At 41.5% G+C, this 15,739-nt stretch overlaps 2 protein-coding genes across 5 annotated transcripts in view; both read left to right on the plus strand.

Annotated features, from left to right (window-relative positions):
• The window catches only part of cux2b (cut-like homeobox 2b), a 119,784-nt gene extending 108,454 nt beyond the window's left edge, over positions 1-11,330 (plus strand). The window contains exons 16-22 of the mRNA XM_088423702.1: positions 577-678; positions 775-1,604; positions 2,638-2,797; positions 4,342-4,647; positions 4,724-4,912; positions 4,992-5,268; positions 6,889-11,330. Of these exons, the coding sequence (XP_088279828.1) occupies positions 577-678; positions 775-1,604; positions 2,638-2,797; positions 4,342-4,647; positions 4,724-4,912; positions 4,992-5,268; positions 6,889-7,681 (2,657 nt within the window). The 3' untranslated portion in view covers positions 7,682-11,330. The remainder of the gene's footprint in view (positions 1-576; positions 679-774; positions 1,605-2,637; positions 2,798-4,341; positions 4,648-4,723; positions 4,913-4,991; positions 5,269-6,888) is intronic.
• Positions 11,331-15,441: 4,111 nt separating this feature from the next.
• The window catches only part of mtmr3 (myotubularin related protein 3), a 29,227-nt gene continuing 28,929 nt past the window's right edge, over positions 15,442-15,739 (plus strand). For all 4 annotated transcript variants that reach the window (XM_088433875.1, XM_088433884.1, XM_088433901.1 and 1 more), the window contains exon 1: positions 15,442-15,601. The gene's annotated coding sequence lies outside the window, so the exon portion shown is untranslated. The remainder of the gene's footprint in view (positions 15,602-15,739) is intronic.

The following is a 15,739-nucleotide window of genomic DNA, read 5'->3' on the forward strand; positions in this document are numbered from 1 at the left end:
AAATGGATGGATGGATGTTTAGAAAAAGGGGAGAACCCTGAAAGAAATTTCTTGCTTGAAATACACTACTTGAGGTACAGTAGCAACTGGGTCAACCTGTAACCAGTAAAATGTAAACAATTTAAGTCTTTCTCCTTTTTTTTTTTTTTAAACAAGTAATGTTCACCATGACCTTTGTTTTCTGAATGGGCACATTGGCTTTAATTTAAATGCTATAAGGGTTGCACTGCACAATGGATTTAAGCTTCTGATCAGATCTACATCCAAAATGGACTCGTTTTTCAAATTGTTGTTGACGCCGGACACAAGAAGGTTAAAAAAACAAGTTGGCCCTAATCCTTGACTCCTCCTCGCCTTCCTGTTCCACGTTTGTAGTCTTGCTTTTTAACTTTGTTTTCTCCTTAGATTTATAGCTTTTGAAAGTTGAGCTTCCCGTATACAGCAACCTCAGACAACACACGCTCAAAGGCAGCCATTGATCTCCCAGTCAAAAGTAAAGCCTTGAAACTGCTCTCTGATCAACCATCCCACTCACCCCTTCCTTTCTGCTCCCTCTCTTTTTACCCTCTGTGGCAGGGAGCATCACTCCGCGCATCCGAACTCCAGAAACTGGGTCAGACGACGCCATCAGGAATATCCTGGAGCAGGCCAAGAAGGAGATCCAGTCTCAAAGAGGAGGTGAGTCTGGAGCTAATAAACATAATTCATGCTTCGTACTTATTGTTTGACTTTTTTTAATGTAGAGGCAGTATCATCATGTCTCTCTTCTTTTAGGAGACTGCAAGACACCTGTGAATACCTCCTTGGGTAGAAACAGTAACGGGGTGGGCAACAGCTCTGACGAAACCATTAAGAACATCCTGCAACAGGCCAGGAGGGAAATGGAATCCCAGCAACAAGTTTTGATGGATATGGAAGGCTGTGGAAGAGCCTCGGCAGTTGGCACAGGAGCCCAAGTGGAACATCTGGGGCCCCATGAACGATCCAGGGGCCTCCCTTTGCCCATTTCTATTAAACAAGAGGAGGGGGGCTGTGTTACTGTTTGCATGGCTAATTCTATCAGCAGTCCCCAGACTCCCCTCAGCGTTCTCTCTCCCGCTGCCTTTGTTCAGAACATCATCCGCAAAGTCAAATCAGAAATCGGGGAGGTTGGCACTTACTTCGACCAGCACTGGTCTCAGGAGCGGGGCTCGATGGGGCTCGGTGGGGGAAGCTCCCAGCCCTTTAATTCCATTTCCCCCTCCGTGTCGTCCTCCTCCTCCGGTCCCCCTGTATTGCCCCGGCCCTGGCCCCGCCTGGAGAACGGTGAGTGTCTCAGTGAAGAGGCCTCTGCTGCCGAAGAAGAGCTGGGGCTAGGCCGACCCGCGGAGGTGAAAGTGGAGTCTGACACCTCGGTTAGCGGCGAGTCCCCGGGCCCCGGTCCTGGCCGCCTTTCTTACTATCCAGCATACATTCCCCGAGCGTTGAAGCCCACTGTACCGCCATTGACTCCGGAGCAGTATGAGATGTACATGTATCGAGAGGTGGATACCATTGAGTTGACGCGGCAAGTGAAAGAGAAACTGGCAAAGAATGGCATCTGCCAGAGGATCTTTGGTGAAAAGGTAGTTTTCATGCATCAAGTCCATTCAAAATAAACAAAGAAACTCCATCCTTTTCATACAGATTGAGATTTTCACTCTCTCACTAATGTACTTAACTTGGGAGAGGTTTACTAATACTCCAAAACTTTCCTGTAGCCATTAAGCTAATGCAATTGTTCTGTATTTGAATTGTTTACTGAATAGTATGTCATTTTTTTTGGTTCATCATACAGATGTAAGGCAGCGCCTTTCAAAACGATCTGAGGGAAAAATACACCATGCAATTGCTTCAAATAGAAAATACTACTCTCTTGGGTCCCTTTCAATGGGAAAATGTGTTCACACCAGTTAGGGACAATACATCATAGATCATGGAAATACAGACAGTCCTGCTGTCTCCAAAAACAGGTTTAGTGCCATCTGCACCTAAACACTACAGTTTGAAACCACGGTTTAACTTACTTACGTGAACTTATCTCGAGTCCAGTGCAAGACTTCGAAACAAGGTGTTGCCGCCACGAGCCTGGACAGAATTTTGAAGACAGATGTTGCCACACATCTAGTTGTTTGGTCAGTTACTGCAGCAGTTTGAAATGACAATTATATTTTCCCCGTTATTTTACTACTATATGTTGAAATACAGTACTTAATTTAAGAAAAAGATAGGTTGTTCTCTCATCTGAGCCCAAACATCCAACAAATGTTATTCTATTTAGATTTAAAAGTAACATATTAAAGTAGATGGTGAGTCTTCTCAACTCTCCTTGTTGAAGTTGACCTATCATTTGGAGGACCTTTCATGTTGCTCTCATTTTAAATCCTTCATCATGTTTTTAAACGTAATGGTTTCCCACTAATAAGCTAAGTTTCGTGGGTTAATAATAAAATTTCCATATTTCATATTAATGGGGTTATGCTTACCTCTAGTGGCTATTTTTAAAATTGCATCACCACTAAAATACATTGTTTCATATGTGTAGCATTATTCGGAAGTTATATCTTTTATACAGACTTTCAAATCATATACAAAATACTGTATGTCTATGTTACACAGGTGCTTGGACTTTCTCAGGGGAGTGTGAGCGACATGCTGTCTCGACCCAAACCCTGGAGCAAGCTAACTCAGAAAGGCAGGGAACCCTTCATCCGCATGCAACTCTGGTTACTTGACCAACTAGGCCAGACCCTAAACCAGGCCCCGCACCAGGGTCAAGGTGAGAATGGATTAAAAGTTTGATTCCACTGAAACAAATTCTCTGCATGATGTCTTTTTTTTTGTTGTTGTTTTTGTCGCCAGCCAAATGCACAGCGTATGAGAACAGTTTATTTGGCAAAAATCTATTTTGGGGAATTTGTGGCTTTTTTTTTTAATGTGTTTATTAAGATATGTCAATATCAGAACATTGTGTAAAAAACAGCATTAATTTGCTGAGAAAAATTTGTCTTAACATTGCTGTACTTTAATATATTAATTATATATAGTATATTACATTTTGGCGCGTAGACTGTCACGGTAGTGCATATGTCTAATACGGGAATACAAATATCTAATGAGACTGTCATGACTGTGTTGCCTCCCAAATATTAGGAAATGAAATTGAAAAAATGCGAATGCATTGAAGTCAGGTTTAAAAATATTGTTACAAATTATATACATTGGGCAGGGACATGAGACTGTAGAATTTCTGGCACTGATAAGAGGTGTGTGTTATCTGCTTTTCGTTTTATTTTGAGATTCATTGCATTTTTTATAAATACAAAATATATATGTATATTTTTTTTCTTTTTCTTTTTGCAGAAATAAGGGGTATGGCTAGATACTGTAGGTTTTGTACTTCTTCCTACTTCCTTTGAACATGTAAACTGTGCTGAAATGTCTATTTTTTTCATACATTCATTCAATGCTTGCTTCGAATACCGTAATCTCATTCAGTCAATCAATCGTGCACAGCCCTACGATGTATTTCACTTTAAATATTAAAGCCCGCTTGGAATATGTTTGTGATAACATATTTTCACAGTATACAGATTGTTGTGTACGTGGCTGTGTATTATATATAATGCAAAAATATCTATCTGGGTTTCATCTCTGGTTATTTGCCATGTGTGTATGATTCTGGCAATGCTAAAGTGAAGTGTGTACTATACTAGCTTAGTGCAGGGGCCCGTGGGTGCCAGGCAGCCCGCAAAGATCACATGAGTAGGCCGCAGGCCTGTTCTGCAAATAGCTTACAAGTGACAGAACATTCGTAATTTTCTATGCATTTTTCAAACAATTATACATGTATTATATTTACATTACACACTACACTTGATTTACATATAACCTGCAGCTGTTCCTTAATTATTGTGAAAAATCATCAACACCATCGGTGTCTTCACGTAAACTGGTAGCCCTTCATATTTCAAAAAGGTTGGTGACCCCTTGATTAGTGGTTATGGCTTAGAGGTCCTCTCCTGTTTATTACTACTTGTTCTCACGTTTTGACAACGATTCTTGTCGGTAGGTTATTTTCCATCGTTGAGGGCAACGATTAGTGACTTTTAGAAGAACGACTGTGCAGGGCGTTAACCGCGAAGGCTGCAGAGGGAGCTGCCTGAACTATTGTCAGACATGCTTGAAGACATTATCAACAAACACAATTGGTGTGATTCTTGTCAGTCAAGCACTAGCTGTGGTATTTAGGATTATGCATACAGTGTGTAACAACATGCTGATGAAATGAAACATTTAAAATCTGCTGTCTATCACCTTCAGATAAAAGTCCAGTCACCACACAGTTGTCGCCGTCCCCACCCCTGAGCCCAGTAGAGGGTCAGCCGAGTCCGTTGGTTGAACCGGTGAGCCTCTCCCTGGAGAGCAGTAAGGAGAACCAGCAGCCTGAGAATCTGGTCCTGGGGCTACCTCCTCAGCCCGAAGGAAGGAAGTCGACCTCCAGTGTCATGGCCCTTCATCACCCTGCTAACCCACTTGGCATCCAAGAGCTGGTAGCCATGTCGTCTGAGCTGGATACTTATGCCATTACCAAAAAAGTCAAGGAGGTGTTAACAGACAATAACCTGGGTGAGTCTACTCGTTAAAGGTGACAACCAGCTAATTCCAAGAAGTGCATTCATCGACTATGTACGTTTTCCTACAGGCCAGCGTCTCTTCGGGGAGACAATTCTGGGTCTGACTCAAGGCTCCGTGTCTGACCTGCTGTCTCGGCCCAAACCTTGGCACAAACTTAGCCTCAAAGGCAGGGAGCCATTTGTCCGCATGCAGTTGTGGCTGAACGATCCTCACAATGTGGAAAAGTTGAGGGCTATGAAGAAGATGGAAAAAAAAGGTCAACTATATACTGTATTATGTATTAAGATGACTTTCTTTTTTTTTTTAATAACGTTATCTCTCTGGTTACACTGCAGCTTACCTGAAGAGGCGTTATGGGTTACTGAGTACAGGCTCAGACAGTGACTCGCCCAGTACTCGCTCCGAGTGTGTGAGTCCAGCCTTAGCCTCGCTGGACCTGTGTTCCTACAGTCAGGTGAAGAAGCCTAGAGTGGTGCTGGGAGCAGAGGAGAAAGAGGCTCTGAGGAAGGTCTACCTCTTGGAACCGTACCCCTCTCAGAATACCATAGAGATGTTAGCTGCGCAGCTCCACCTCAAAACCAACACTGTTATCAACTGGTTCCACAACTACAGGCCAGTCTAGATACTCCTACTGATGATGTGTTCTGCTGTTTTCATATACTTGTTGTAACGATGCACAACTGTCAAAAGAAAATATGGATTTGGGTTATATCAATCCAGAAACGGAGGTGGGTATTTTGTCAGCACTGATGGGCTGTCCGTCAGTCCGTCGCTGACAGACGCCCGTTTTGCCGATGGACCGGCGAATGACAGGAATGCAAAAAAAAAGATGATTTAAAAATGCAACTTTCATCCATCGTTGTAATCATCGAGATTGACATTACGCCAGATATCCGTCATATGTCCGTCAGCCCGCCACGTCCCTTTTTGCATAATATAATTAAACTGACTTGGATGTTTGCCTGCTACATTGCTGCATCTTTATAGTATAATCTGCAATCAGCCTACAGTCATTGTGTCACTAGTCACTTTACACTTTACCAAAAAGTGGAGAAATATGTTCAGTTGAGTGAATGAACTGGGCTGGTTCTACTCACTACTTGTCATTCACGGCTATAAAACAACTGACTTTACCGGATATATATTTGTAGTTCTCTCTGACTTAGTCCTGGTTTCAGGTTTCTTGCTGATAAGAGCATTCTGGGATGCGTTTCAAGTAATCAATGAATACATACCAAATTTGAATTATTTTCTCTGATTGGCTCTTGGACAGAAAATGGAAGATAGAAGTCTTTTTAATTTCCTAATTAAAGACCGTTTTAGAAAATTCAACCTCAACAATACTTTGTTTCACTTCTAGTGTATGTGACAAATGAAATGGTAATGAAATCATCTGCTACAGTTGTACGGCAGTTATTTATAAATGAGAACCAACATCCACCACTTGAGGGTCATGCAAAGCATGATAATGCCATCCAGTGGACCTAATAATAACAATGCTTACATTTATATTGCGCCTTTCACGAAACTAAGGCACTTTAAAAAGCACAGCCCTAATCACACAGTAAGACCAGTGTTGATAAACTATGTTGCGTAGCCACAGCTGCCCTAAGGCAGACTGACAGAAGCGAGGCTGCCATACCACGCCATACGGCCCCTCCGACCAACCACTGGAGGCAAGGTGGGTGAAGTGTCTTGCCCAAGGACACAACAGCACGTGACTCTGACAGAACGGGGATCAAACAGCCGACCCTTTGGTTACTGGACGATCCCCTCTACTGCCACGGCCGCCCCACGTTATTGGTAATTGCACTCCCGTTCCCTGTATTAAACATGATGATGTATTATAGCCTAGGGTCAAACCCATCAGCTGACTTTGCTTTCGTGTTACACTCACAATTTTGCAGTGTAACTGTAGAACCACAGACATGGTCTTAACTTTTAAGTGTAAGTACTAAAACAGAAAAAAGAATTAGGAGTGCGAACAGAATGATGAATAATGGACCCGGAAAAAAAAATGATCGCCCTCTAGCGGTTGCGAAGATTGGGCAAAAAGATACCGACGGACTCGTATGGCTTGAAAAAATGACGGTGACGTTGGTCACTCTGACAAATGTCGGACCAGCGAAAAAAATCTAAGTTGCCCACCTCTGTCCAGAAAAGACTTTGTCCAAATCTTTCGAAATGAAAAGCCAATTGTGTCAATAAGTCTAACGTTTGTGTTTTATTCAGGTCCAGGATGAGACGTGAAGTGCTGATGGAGGGTCTGCCAGACAACGACACTGACGCCGAGCACCACAGCTACTCGCCTTCACTAATAAGAAGCCCCCACTCTGACGAAGAAGAGAGGAGGTTGCAGCAGCCCTCAGGACACAACCACTCCAGCCTTCCTCTCAGCAATGCTGCACTTCCTTACGTCAAACAGGAGGCGGCGGATGGAGAGAATGCAGGGGAGTTGCGGGAAGAGGCCTCTATGAGACAAACAAGAGCTCTGTGTTTTCCAACTGCAGTGCAATTCCCACAATTTAAAACTGAAAAGGAGGAACCCACCATTGGCTGCCTTGAGCCCCCCTTGGGGCAGGAAGAGGGGATGAGCAGTCAGGCCGCCGCGTACACGAGCACCACCTCTATAGATGCCCCCCAGAGAGTGAATCAGTCCAGGCACGAGGGGGAAGACTCTGGAAAGTCACCCATTGACCCGGTGAGCTTCAAGGCCTCGACTGAAGCCTGCCGCAGCAGCTTGGAGGTCTCCCTCAACTCGCCCTCTGCCGCATCCTCACCGGGTCTCATGATGTCAGTCTCTCCCGTGCCCTCTTCCTCCGCTCCGATCTCCCCCTCACTGCCGAACCCGCCCTCGACAAGCACCAATCACAGCCTGGACCCAAATGCGCCCCCTGCTTTCCAGGGCCCCAAGCTCAACAGGAGCGCTCAAAAACGCAACGAGAAAATGGCGAACCTCAATAATATCATCCACAGGTTGGAGAGAGCAGCCAACCGAGAAGAAACGCTGGAATGGGAGTTTTAAGTCTCCGCTTACTTGTTTGTAGCACTGTTGAGCTTTTCAGTGTGCTGCGGCATAGCAAATAGGAACTTTCTGAAGATGTGGAATGGAGCCTGGCTCCGGGAAGGTCTGCCCGCCCACAGTGAAAACTTGCTGAAAATGGCGACACGGTGCAAACATGATGCTAGGTTCTCCGCAAGATTGAATTTGGGGGACAAAAGTTTATAAATATGTTTTTCTTTTCTTTTTTTTTCTAATGCATACTACTTTGAGCTATGTGTGACAGCAAGCTGTCCTTTTACCTACTGGACTTGACATGGAGACGTTTGCAGCTAAGGTGTCATAAAGATGTACACTGAAATCCTGTAGATTGCCACTGGGTGAGATTAAAAAAGACCCCTGTCTTAAAGCCATCAAAAGCACTATTTGAAAAGAGACATTGACCAAATTTGCTACTTTTTGAATAGCAATTTTTCAGAATTTGTCTGTAAGACTGGACTGCTAAGTCAAGTAACATGTAATGCTCTCAGCAGTTGAGAAATAGTCCCTTAAGACTCTAAATATTCCACATCTTGTAATTAATTCTTCGGTGATATGTTTTAAACTATTTGTAATACACATATAAAATGTGGTTGTACATGTTGTAGAATTGTCTGCAATAGCCTTCTCGAAACCTGATGTAGCATGGTACTCACTTGACCCTGTTATCCTCTGTAGTTAGTCTCCTGTGTTATACTTGAGTGAAAATGAACGAAAAATGTTGAAAACCTCACAAAAACAACAAAGTGGCAAATATAAGAAGTGACATTTTGAATTTGTTCTTTTACCATTTTTCTTCAAGCAGTCGATGAGATTTCTTAATGAGGACCCTGGTGCATAGGCGTGGCCAATTAGACACTACCACTGAAAAAAAAAGTGTTGGTTGTATTCACTAAATTGTATTTCAAGTGGTTGCACAAAAATGAATGATATGATTACAGATAGAGTGCATTTTGAAGTAGATGCTTGCTTCAAAAAACGTTTACATTCAGATGATTAATTCTTGCAACCATTGAGGAAACAAAACACAAGTAAATTCAGCGCAACTGTATGTTTTCATTGATGCACAAGCACAGTTTACATGATTTCTTCTTTCACCATTCTTTTTTTTTTTTTTGTCCCTCTAAGACAGGCGTCAAACTCAATGTTATCAGGGGGCCACATTGTAGTTATAGTTTCTGTCGGAGGCCCATTCTAACTGTGAAGTCAAGTATATTTGAAGTATGATTGTCACACTGGCTGCTAAAAACTCAAAAGGGGTATTGGTGACAAAAAAAAATTGTACAAGTTGAGGATAACTTGCAAATTTGGTGTTTTACCCAGAAACTTAAGTCATAAAAGTAATTACCCTTTTTTGGGGCCACATAAAATGATGTGGCGGGCCGGATCTGGCCCCCCGGGCCTTGAGTTTGACTCCTGTGCTCCAAGACAATATTTCTCAGACATAGAGTGACCAACACACGGTAGAAAAAGGGTGACCTCAGATGATCGAAATGCACACCATGCCAGGGCCATGTGCCTAATTCTCATGCGATGTGGGTTAGAAAGGTTCCAGGCCTGCTGTCATAAAAGATATATTTTACATTCAAAATTCAAACCCAATCAGTCATCCAGACATTAAGATTGAAGAATCCTTACAGAAGACGTGCACAAAGACGTGGCAGCGTAAACTGGGAAAGTGTGTTAGGCTCCAGGGAAGCTTTCTTCACAGGGGAAATTTCAAATGTCTTTTGGGCCACAAGTCCTGGCACTTTTCTGGCACACGTCATACATAAGCATAACCCGCACCTGTATGAATCAAAAGCTCAGTTGACGTTTGACATGCAAATGAGTATCAAATTTTGTTTTGTTTTTTTAAAATGGAGGTGTTTTTTTTTCTTGTCGCTGATCCTCCTCGCAGAAAACACCTGACTGAGTGCACTTTCTCAAAATTGATCTTGTACTGTAGCTAGAATAATAATGTATACTTGATGAAACACCTCAACCTCTAAAGCATTGACATTGTGATTAACGCATGTTATGACAGACACTACAGCGAGCATGATCAATTTGCTATGACCTCATTAACATGGGGAAAAAAAAATACTATTAGTCCATTTTTTTCTGGAACGCACAGTTAGTTATCCCCGTACGTTATATTTGACCTCTTGTGTTTGGTGTATCTTTTTTTTCGTCATGCTTGCAATATGTTCTTCTATGTATTTTACTTCTATTTTGTACTCGGAATCATAATTAGATATTCATTACCTCATGTATGAACTACTTACAGCACTTAGATTTTGGTAATTGTGAGGACTAGAGAAAAATGTCAAATATCAACATTATCCTTGGTGTCCACAAGTCTTTGCCGCAACTGTATTGTTGAAGTTGGTAGTAAACACTTGCACATGTCTTCGTAGGTCAGAAGACTTGGATTGTATTATGTAGAGAACTATACTACACAATTACTCTGGATAACATCTTAGATTATTGGAACAAAGTATGCTGATTCTAACGGAAGAGTACAGATTTAATAAACCAAATCCATCAATGCCAGTGCTGGTTTAACAAGCTTGCCCATGTTTAAGACGTTCTCTCAGGGTAGTCTTTTCTTGAACCGTTTTTCTTCTCTGTGGCAGTGATGAAAAACAAATACGGTATGTGTTTAGGGAGTAACTGATATAATCTGACCTGTTGAAGTTGTAAGACTATGGGAATGGCAACTTTCTCAGGAAGCACTCATTGTTAAATTCTGTACACCAATGCGTCAAAGATCATAGACTGAAATGACCAGTGTGTGAAGCAAATGGGTTGCGTTTTTGAAAACAGTAGACTGTTCTCTGCATTGTTTTTTTTCTTCCAGCCACTTAAATATTTTTTCTGGTTTTCATGCCATCATTTTGTGCGTAAAATAATGTATAAATACTCTGATGGGATTTTTGTGATAAAACATGGGTAAGTGGCAGAAAATTAAATGTATTTAACAAAACTGTTATTCTCATGAAAATCTCATTGTTTTGCATGCAAATATTTCGTTTAGATGACATGACAAGGGGTAGACTGTTTTGTGTTGTTCTTGCATAGCGACATTTTATCAGTCTTTTCACTGTAGTGAAGTCCATGCACGGTGCAGCCGATTGTGTACATTTGGCTCGGATTTTCATCAAATTCACTTTAACAACAAGCCATTAGCTATGGTTAACATTGCTTTCATGTAAAAAAAAAAAAAAAAGTCAAACCTTTTTTGTGACATATCATAAACCAGATGCATTACCCTTGGTGGAGAAATGTCTTTTAGTAAGGTGAGTTTAAAGAACATTTGGGCTTAAAATTATGTTGTTTCACAAAAGCAAAGCTTTTTGAAAAACAGTACCCATGTTTTTCTTTTTACTGTACTGTTGAAAATAGTAATGAAAAATAGATTATTGGTCCTCCAAAAATATACTAATTTCACCCAAATGTGGATATGGAGATGGTACTGACAAGAACTTGGGTTATTTTTTATTTTTTTTGGGGGGGGGGGCAAAATCCCTTGAAAGTCAACCATGAATCAAGAAGAATTCACACCATTCTACTAAATGTTAATGAGTGGACGATGTACCTTCTTGCAACTGTTGTAAGCCATCATTCAATACATAATTGTTTTAAGACCTTGCCTGGTTGTGTTTTTCTTTTATGAAAACAAGTCAATATACCCACCTGCTGTGATTTGAAATCAGCGCATTCTATTTCCAGATTGAACGCTTTATTATTTCATTATCCTTACAACACACATAGTGTGCAGAGTCAAGTGTATCGTGCACTGTTAGACAGCAACCAGTCGTGATCAAGGAAAAGTGATGTAAAACGTGATAGGAATATAAGAGCAACCTTAATGCAAAATAAGCAACCTTTGATTTTGGGGTACTCTGTTTCTGTCAGGACAGGGTCCACAGGGTGTTTATCAGTGGGGCCCAGGTTGGAAATCAGCGTGTGAACCGCGCTGAGAGGGGAGGAATTGGCTTGTGCGGTGTGCACCCGCATCGGGGGCTACCGAAGAAGTAGTTGGCTGAGCAAGACTGTGAGAACAGCCGAGCGAAGCGCAGCCAGTATCCATTCCATGCGTTTGAATGGTTTGCTGTTTCCAGGGTGGTTGCGGGACGGCAGGCATTCTGACTTCTTCAGTACGGACAGTTCAACAAGTATGATGTGCTATGAAGGAAGTGCGTTGCTCTCAGCTCTCAGCCTCTAGCAGCTTAGCGGAATTGTTCTGGATGTTATTGAGGCATCCAAATCATGCCAGCATGTGGAAGTACAGTACATTTTAAATGCTTTATCACTTTCCTCAGCTGGATGTAGGCCTTGTGTTAGGTTCACCTGTTAAACATTTGTGAGAAACTATACACAAAGAAGAAGAAAGGGCATTGTTTTTCAGCTCTTGCATGAGGAGAACAGACAAGGACTGCACGAATACAATACTACTGCACTCCAAAGCACCCTCTCCAAACCCTCTCTTTTTATTTGTTTCAGAAGTTTCTAGTTACATGAAGGCTCTCGCTTTAGAAAGTAAAAAAACATGGCTTGATCCCAGTGTACTTGTCATTATTTGTGTGTGTGTGTGTGTGTGTGTGTGTGTGTGTATGATTAGTGCATGCATGACATTCAGTGCATCAAGACATTCTGCAAGATATTTTGTAGATAACAAGCGAAGTGATATCTGTCTGCGGATAATCTTGTGCAGGTTGGTCAGGGCTGTCCTTCCCATGGCAAAGTTCCAGACAGCGACCTTCTCACGGCAACCTTCTCATAGCAAACATTGTTTCGTTGCAAGCAGTTCATCTTTTCTCAAGGCAAAGCATTTTTTCATTGTAAGCAGTTATATTGATTGTAACAAATGTATAATCACTATTTTTACGATTATTCTAACACCTTGATATGTTGAAACCCTGGCAAAAAAGTTGATCGTTACAGTGTAGATGGCGTGAAATCTCTCATTTTTGCTCACATTAGGGTCACCCATTGGGTAGCGCGGTATATGACAAAACGAGGGCAATTTACAGTATAATTATTTTAGTCCACAAAAAAAAAATTGATCAAAGAGCAAAAGCAAGTTACTCTCCTATAATTCTTTCGCCCCCTTAATACAGGTAGCCTGTTTTTGCAGGCAAGACATATTACACAGCCATCCAGAGCAGTAAACATGCGGCTCAAGAAGCAAAAAAGCCAGCCAAAAAAGCCAAATTTCCAGCCGCGTATCTCCCTTTTTTTGGGGGGGTTGGGGGGTGGGTTCTTAAAACAGAAATGACAAAAAAAAAATTAATAATACAAATCCTTAAACCACCTGTAAATTTCTCAGGTATTTCTGTGCATGTTTGTAAAGGGCTCTGTACAAGGAGTCTATATTTATTTCAGCCCACATTTTGCAGTTTCTAAATAAAAGTCTGATTCATTTATACTTATTTTTCGACAATCAGTCTCATGGCTATTCTATCCAAAACACTTTAGCATTTCATTGTGTAAGTCATCATATGCACTATCGTCTGTTCAAAAGTCAAAATGAGTCAAGAACATAATACCAGAAACACCATATGAATCCTTTGGAACATTTCATTTTACAGTGCTGTCAGTTAGATGTATTCTTTCTTTTTTATGTTTTTGTTGTTTGTTTATTTGTTTACATATAAAGAATATTGTATCCAGTCTTTGTTTTGCCACCAATGTTCTTTTTTGGACATATAAAGAATATTGTATCCAGTCTTTGTTTTGCCACCACTGTTCTTTTTTGCTCCAGCATGAAAACAACACAAAACTGCTGATTTTTTTTTATTTTTTTTTATTTGTATTATTTAAAGCCATGCCCCAGAGCAAGCTTCTGTTGGCGAAAATCGGACTACACGGGTTCCCACTTTTGGCTGCTGCTGAGTTCTCTACCACACCTGACTACTTTGGCCTCTTCACCGGTAGTGAGCCCTTGGGAAGGATGACCTACGTTGCCTTTCCATTCTGGCCAGCAGACATTTGCCTTTGAGCCCCATTTACAGGCCTGGCTCCAGAGGTGGGAGCCCAGTGAACTAGACGCCAACTTGGCAGTAAATCAATAGCGATGATATCTCTGGTTAAAAGGGTGATGACGGTGCAGTAGAAATATGAAATGAGAAGAGTTAAAACTGCGGCAGAATGAAGCAAAGATTTGAACCCTCAATTAGGTTGTTTATTGCGTCAAGATATTTGTTCTATTCAGAAAAAGAAGTAAACCAGTGACAACATTGCCTTACAGTCCGTATGTACAGAAAATTTTCCTGATGAAATTCACATTATTTAAGGGTTCAGAAAGAAACGCTCACTGATAACATGTACTGTTGCATAACGTGCTTCAGAAAGATTGGGCTGCAATATGACGCCTGTTTAGGAAGTTGGCTAGACTCCTTTGACGTATATAAACGGCATCACCTGGTCATAAACTCCCTTATAATTCTTGGAATATTAGGAATCGATATAGTGAACCCTCGCTACTTCGTGGTTCCACTATCGCGGATTTGCCACATCGTGGATTTTTTTTTTCCATTACGCGGATTCACTACATCGCAGATTTTCAGTTTATTGTTTTGGAGTTGCCACGTTCAGTTAGTTGTAAAGTTGTAAGTAAAATAAGCCAAATGAGTCTGACCGCTCTTTGATCTGAGTGGCTTTGTTGATGAGGTGCTCAAGTGCAGCCTACGCAGTCTCTCTCCCTCCCCAATAAGTTCACTAGTGTACAGTATATAAAGTTTAATCATTTAAGATCTAAGTAAATATGTGTCCTGTAGTAATCTTTGTCTTAAATAATATGTATAGCATGAAGGCTTTTTCACGTTAAAAAAAAGTGTTTTTTTTTTAATGCGAAAAGTGGGGGCGCTATTTCGTGGGTTTTCACTGTACATCCAATTCGGACTCGGCAGTAATATTTGTCTTAAATAACATGTATAGCATGAAGGGTTTTCACGTTTAAAAACAAAAAAAACAAAAAACGTTTTGTTTATTTTTTTATGTGAAAAGTGGGAACGCTACTTCGCGGGTTTTCACTGTACATCAAATTCAGACCTAATTCCTTTGTTTAAAAAAAAAAAAGAATAATGTCATTACTCTTCATCCTTGAAATGTATGACGAAGAAAATTGCAGTTATGTAGAGGACCTCAACCTTGCTGATAACCCGTGCTCAGCTCACCGACCCTTTTTTACTTTATCAATCTAATGATATTTCTTTTTATCTTTCGTTATTCTTTTAAGACGACCTCTTAGGCTTGTCTGTTACATTTTGAGATTACATTGTATCATGACAACAAGTTTTGTACATTTTTCTGCTCGCTTGATGTTAAAATGTTGAATTTGAGTTAAAAAAAAAAAAGGTGGGAGCGGGGTCGTATGTAATCTGGTCTCGGAGGGCCCTCTAGTGGCCGCCGTGTTTGTTATCGTCCGACTTGGGCTCTTCTTTTCCGGATTTATAATTATGTACGAAATTACAAATACAGTATACTTTTCAATGCCCTATATCGAAGTGAGATTAGCGGGGTCGTTGCAATGCAGCACGCTTAAACGCTGCAAAATGCAGCGCACAAGCAAAGCATATTAACCGCCTCGACATCGTCAAGCATCACCGAGCAATATTTGTCAACCTGGGTAGAAAATTGTCAGTGTTTACATGACTACGCCACATGGTTCCAGAGCGCGCCACAACCCCGCCCACTGCCATTGCTTTGGCGCGATGACGTCATAAACACGTAAAGTTGGGCTTGGAGAATATGCGATAATGGCGACGATGTCTCGGTGCTGGAAAGGGGCACAGTCAAGCTAGCTTTGGCTCGGACATGACTAATGTTTATTCCCTGCGAGTTTACTTTCTGCTCATCAACTGCACGGGCTTTGGATGATTCTGTGGCGTTAAAACGTCTGGCCGCGTCGTTTGACTGGTGAGTGTGCCGGCTTGTAGTGGTTCGGCGGTGTGTTTTGACTGAGGCCTCGGCTTTGGGGTCCGCCCTCCATCTCACAACAACAAAACAGTTGCACAGAGCTGCGTTAGCTCAAGTCGCTGTTGGGAGCCAAGCGGC

This window comes from Hippichthys cyanospilos, chromosome 1 (assembly GCF_059441005.1).
Source record: "Hippichthys cyanospilos isolate Australia breed blue-spotted pipefish chromosome 1, RoL_Hcya_1.0, whole genome shotgun sequence".
Taxonomy (NCBI): Eukaryota; Metazoa; Chordata; class Actinopteri; order Syngnathiformes; family Syngnathidae; genus Hippichthys; species Hippichthys cyanospilos.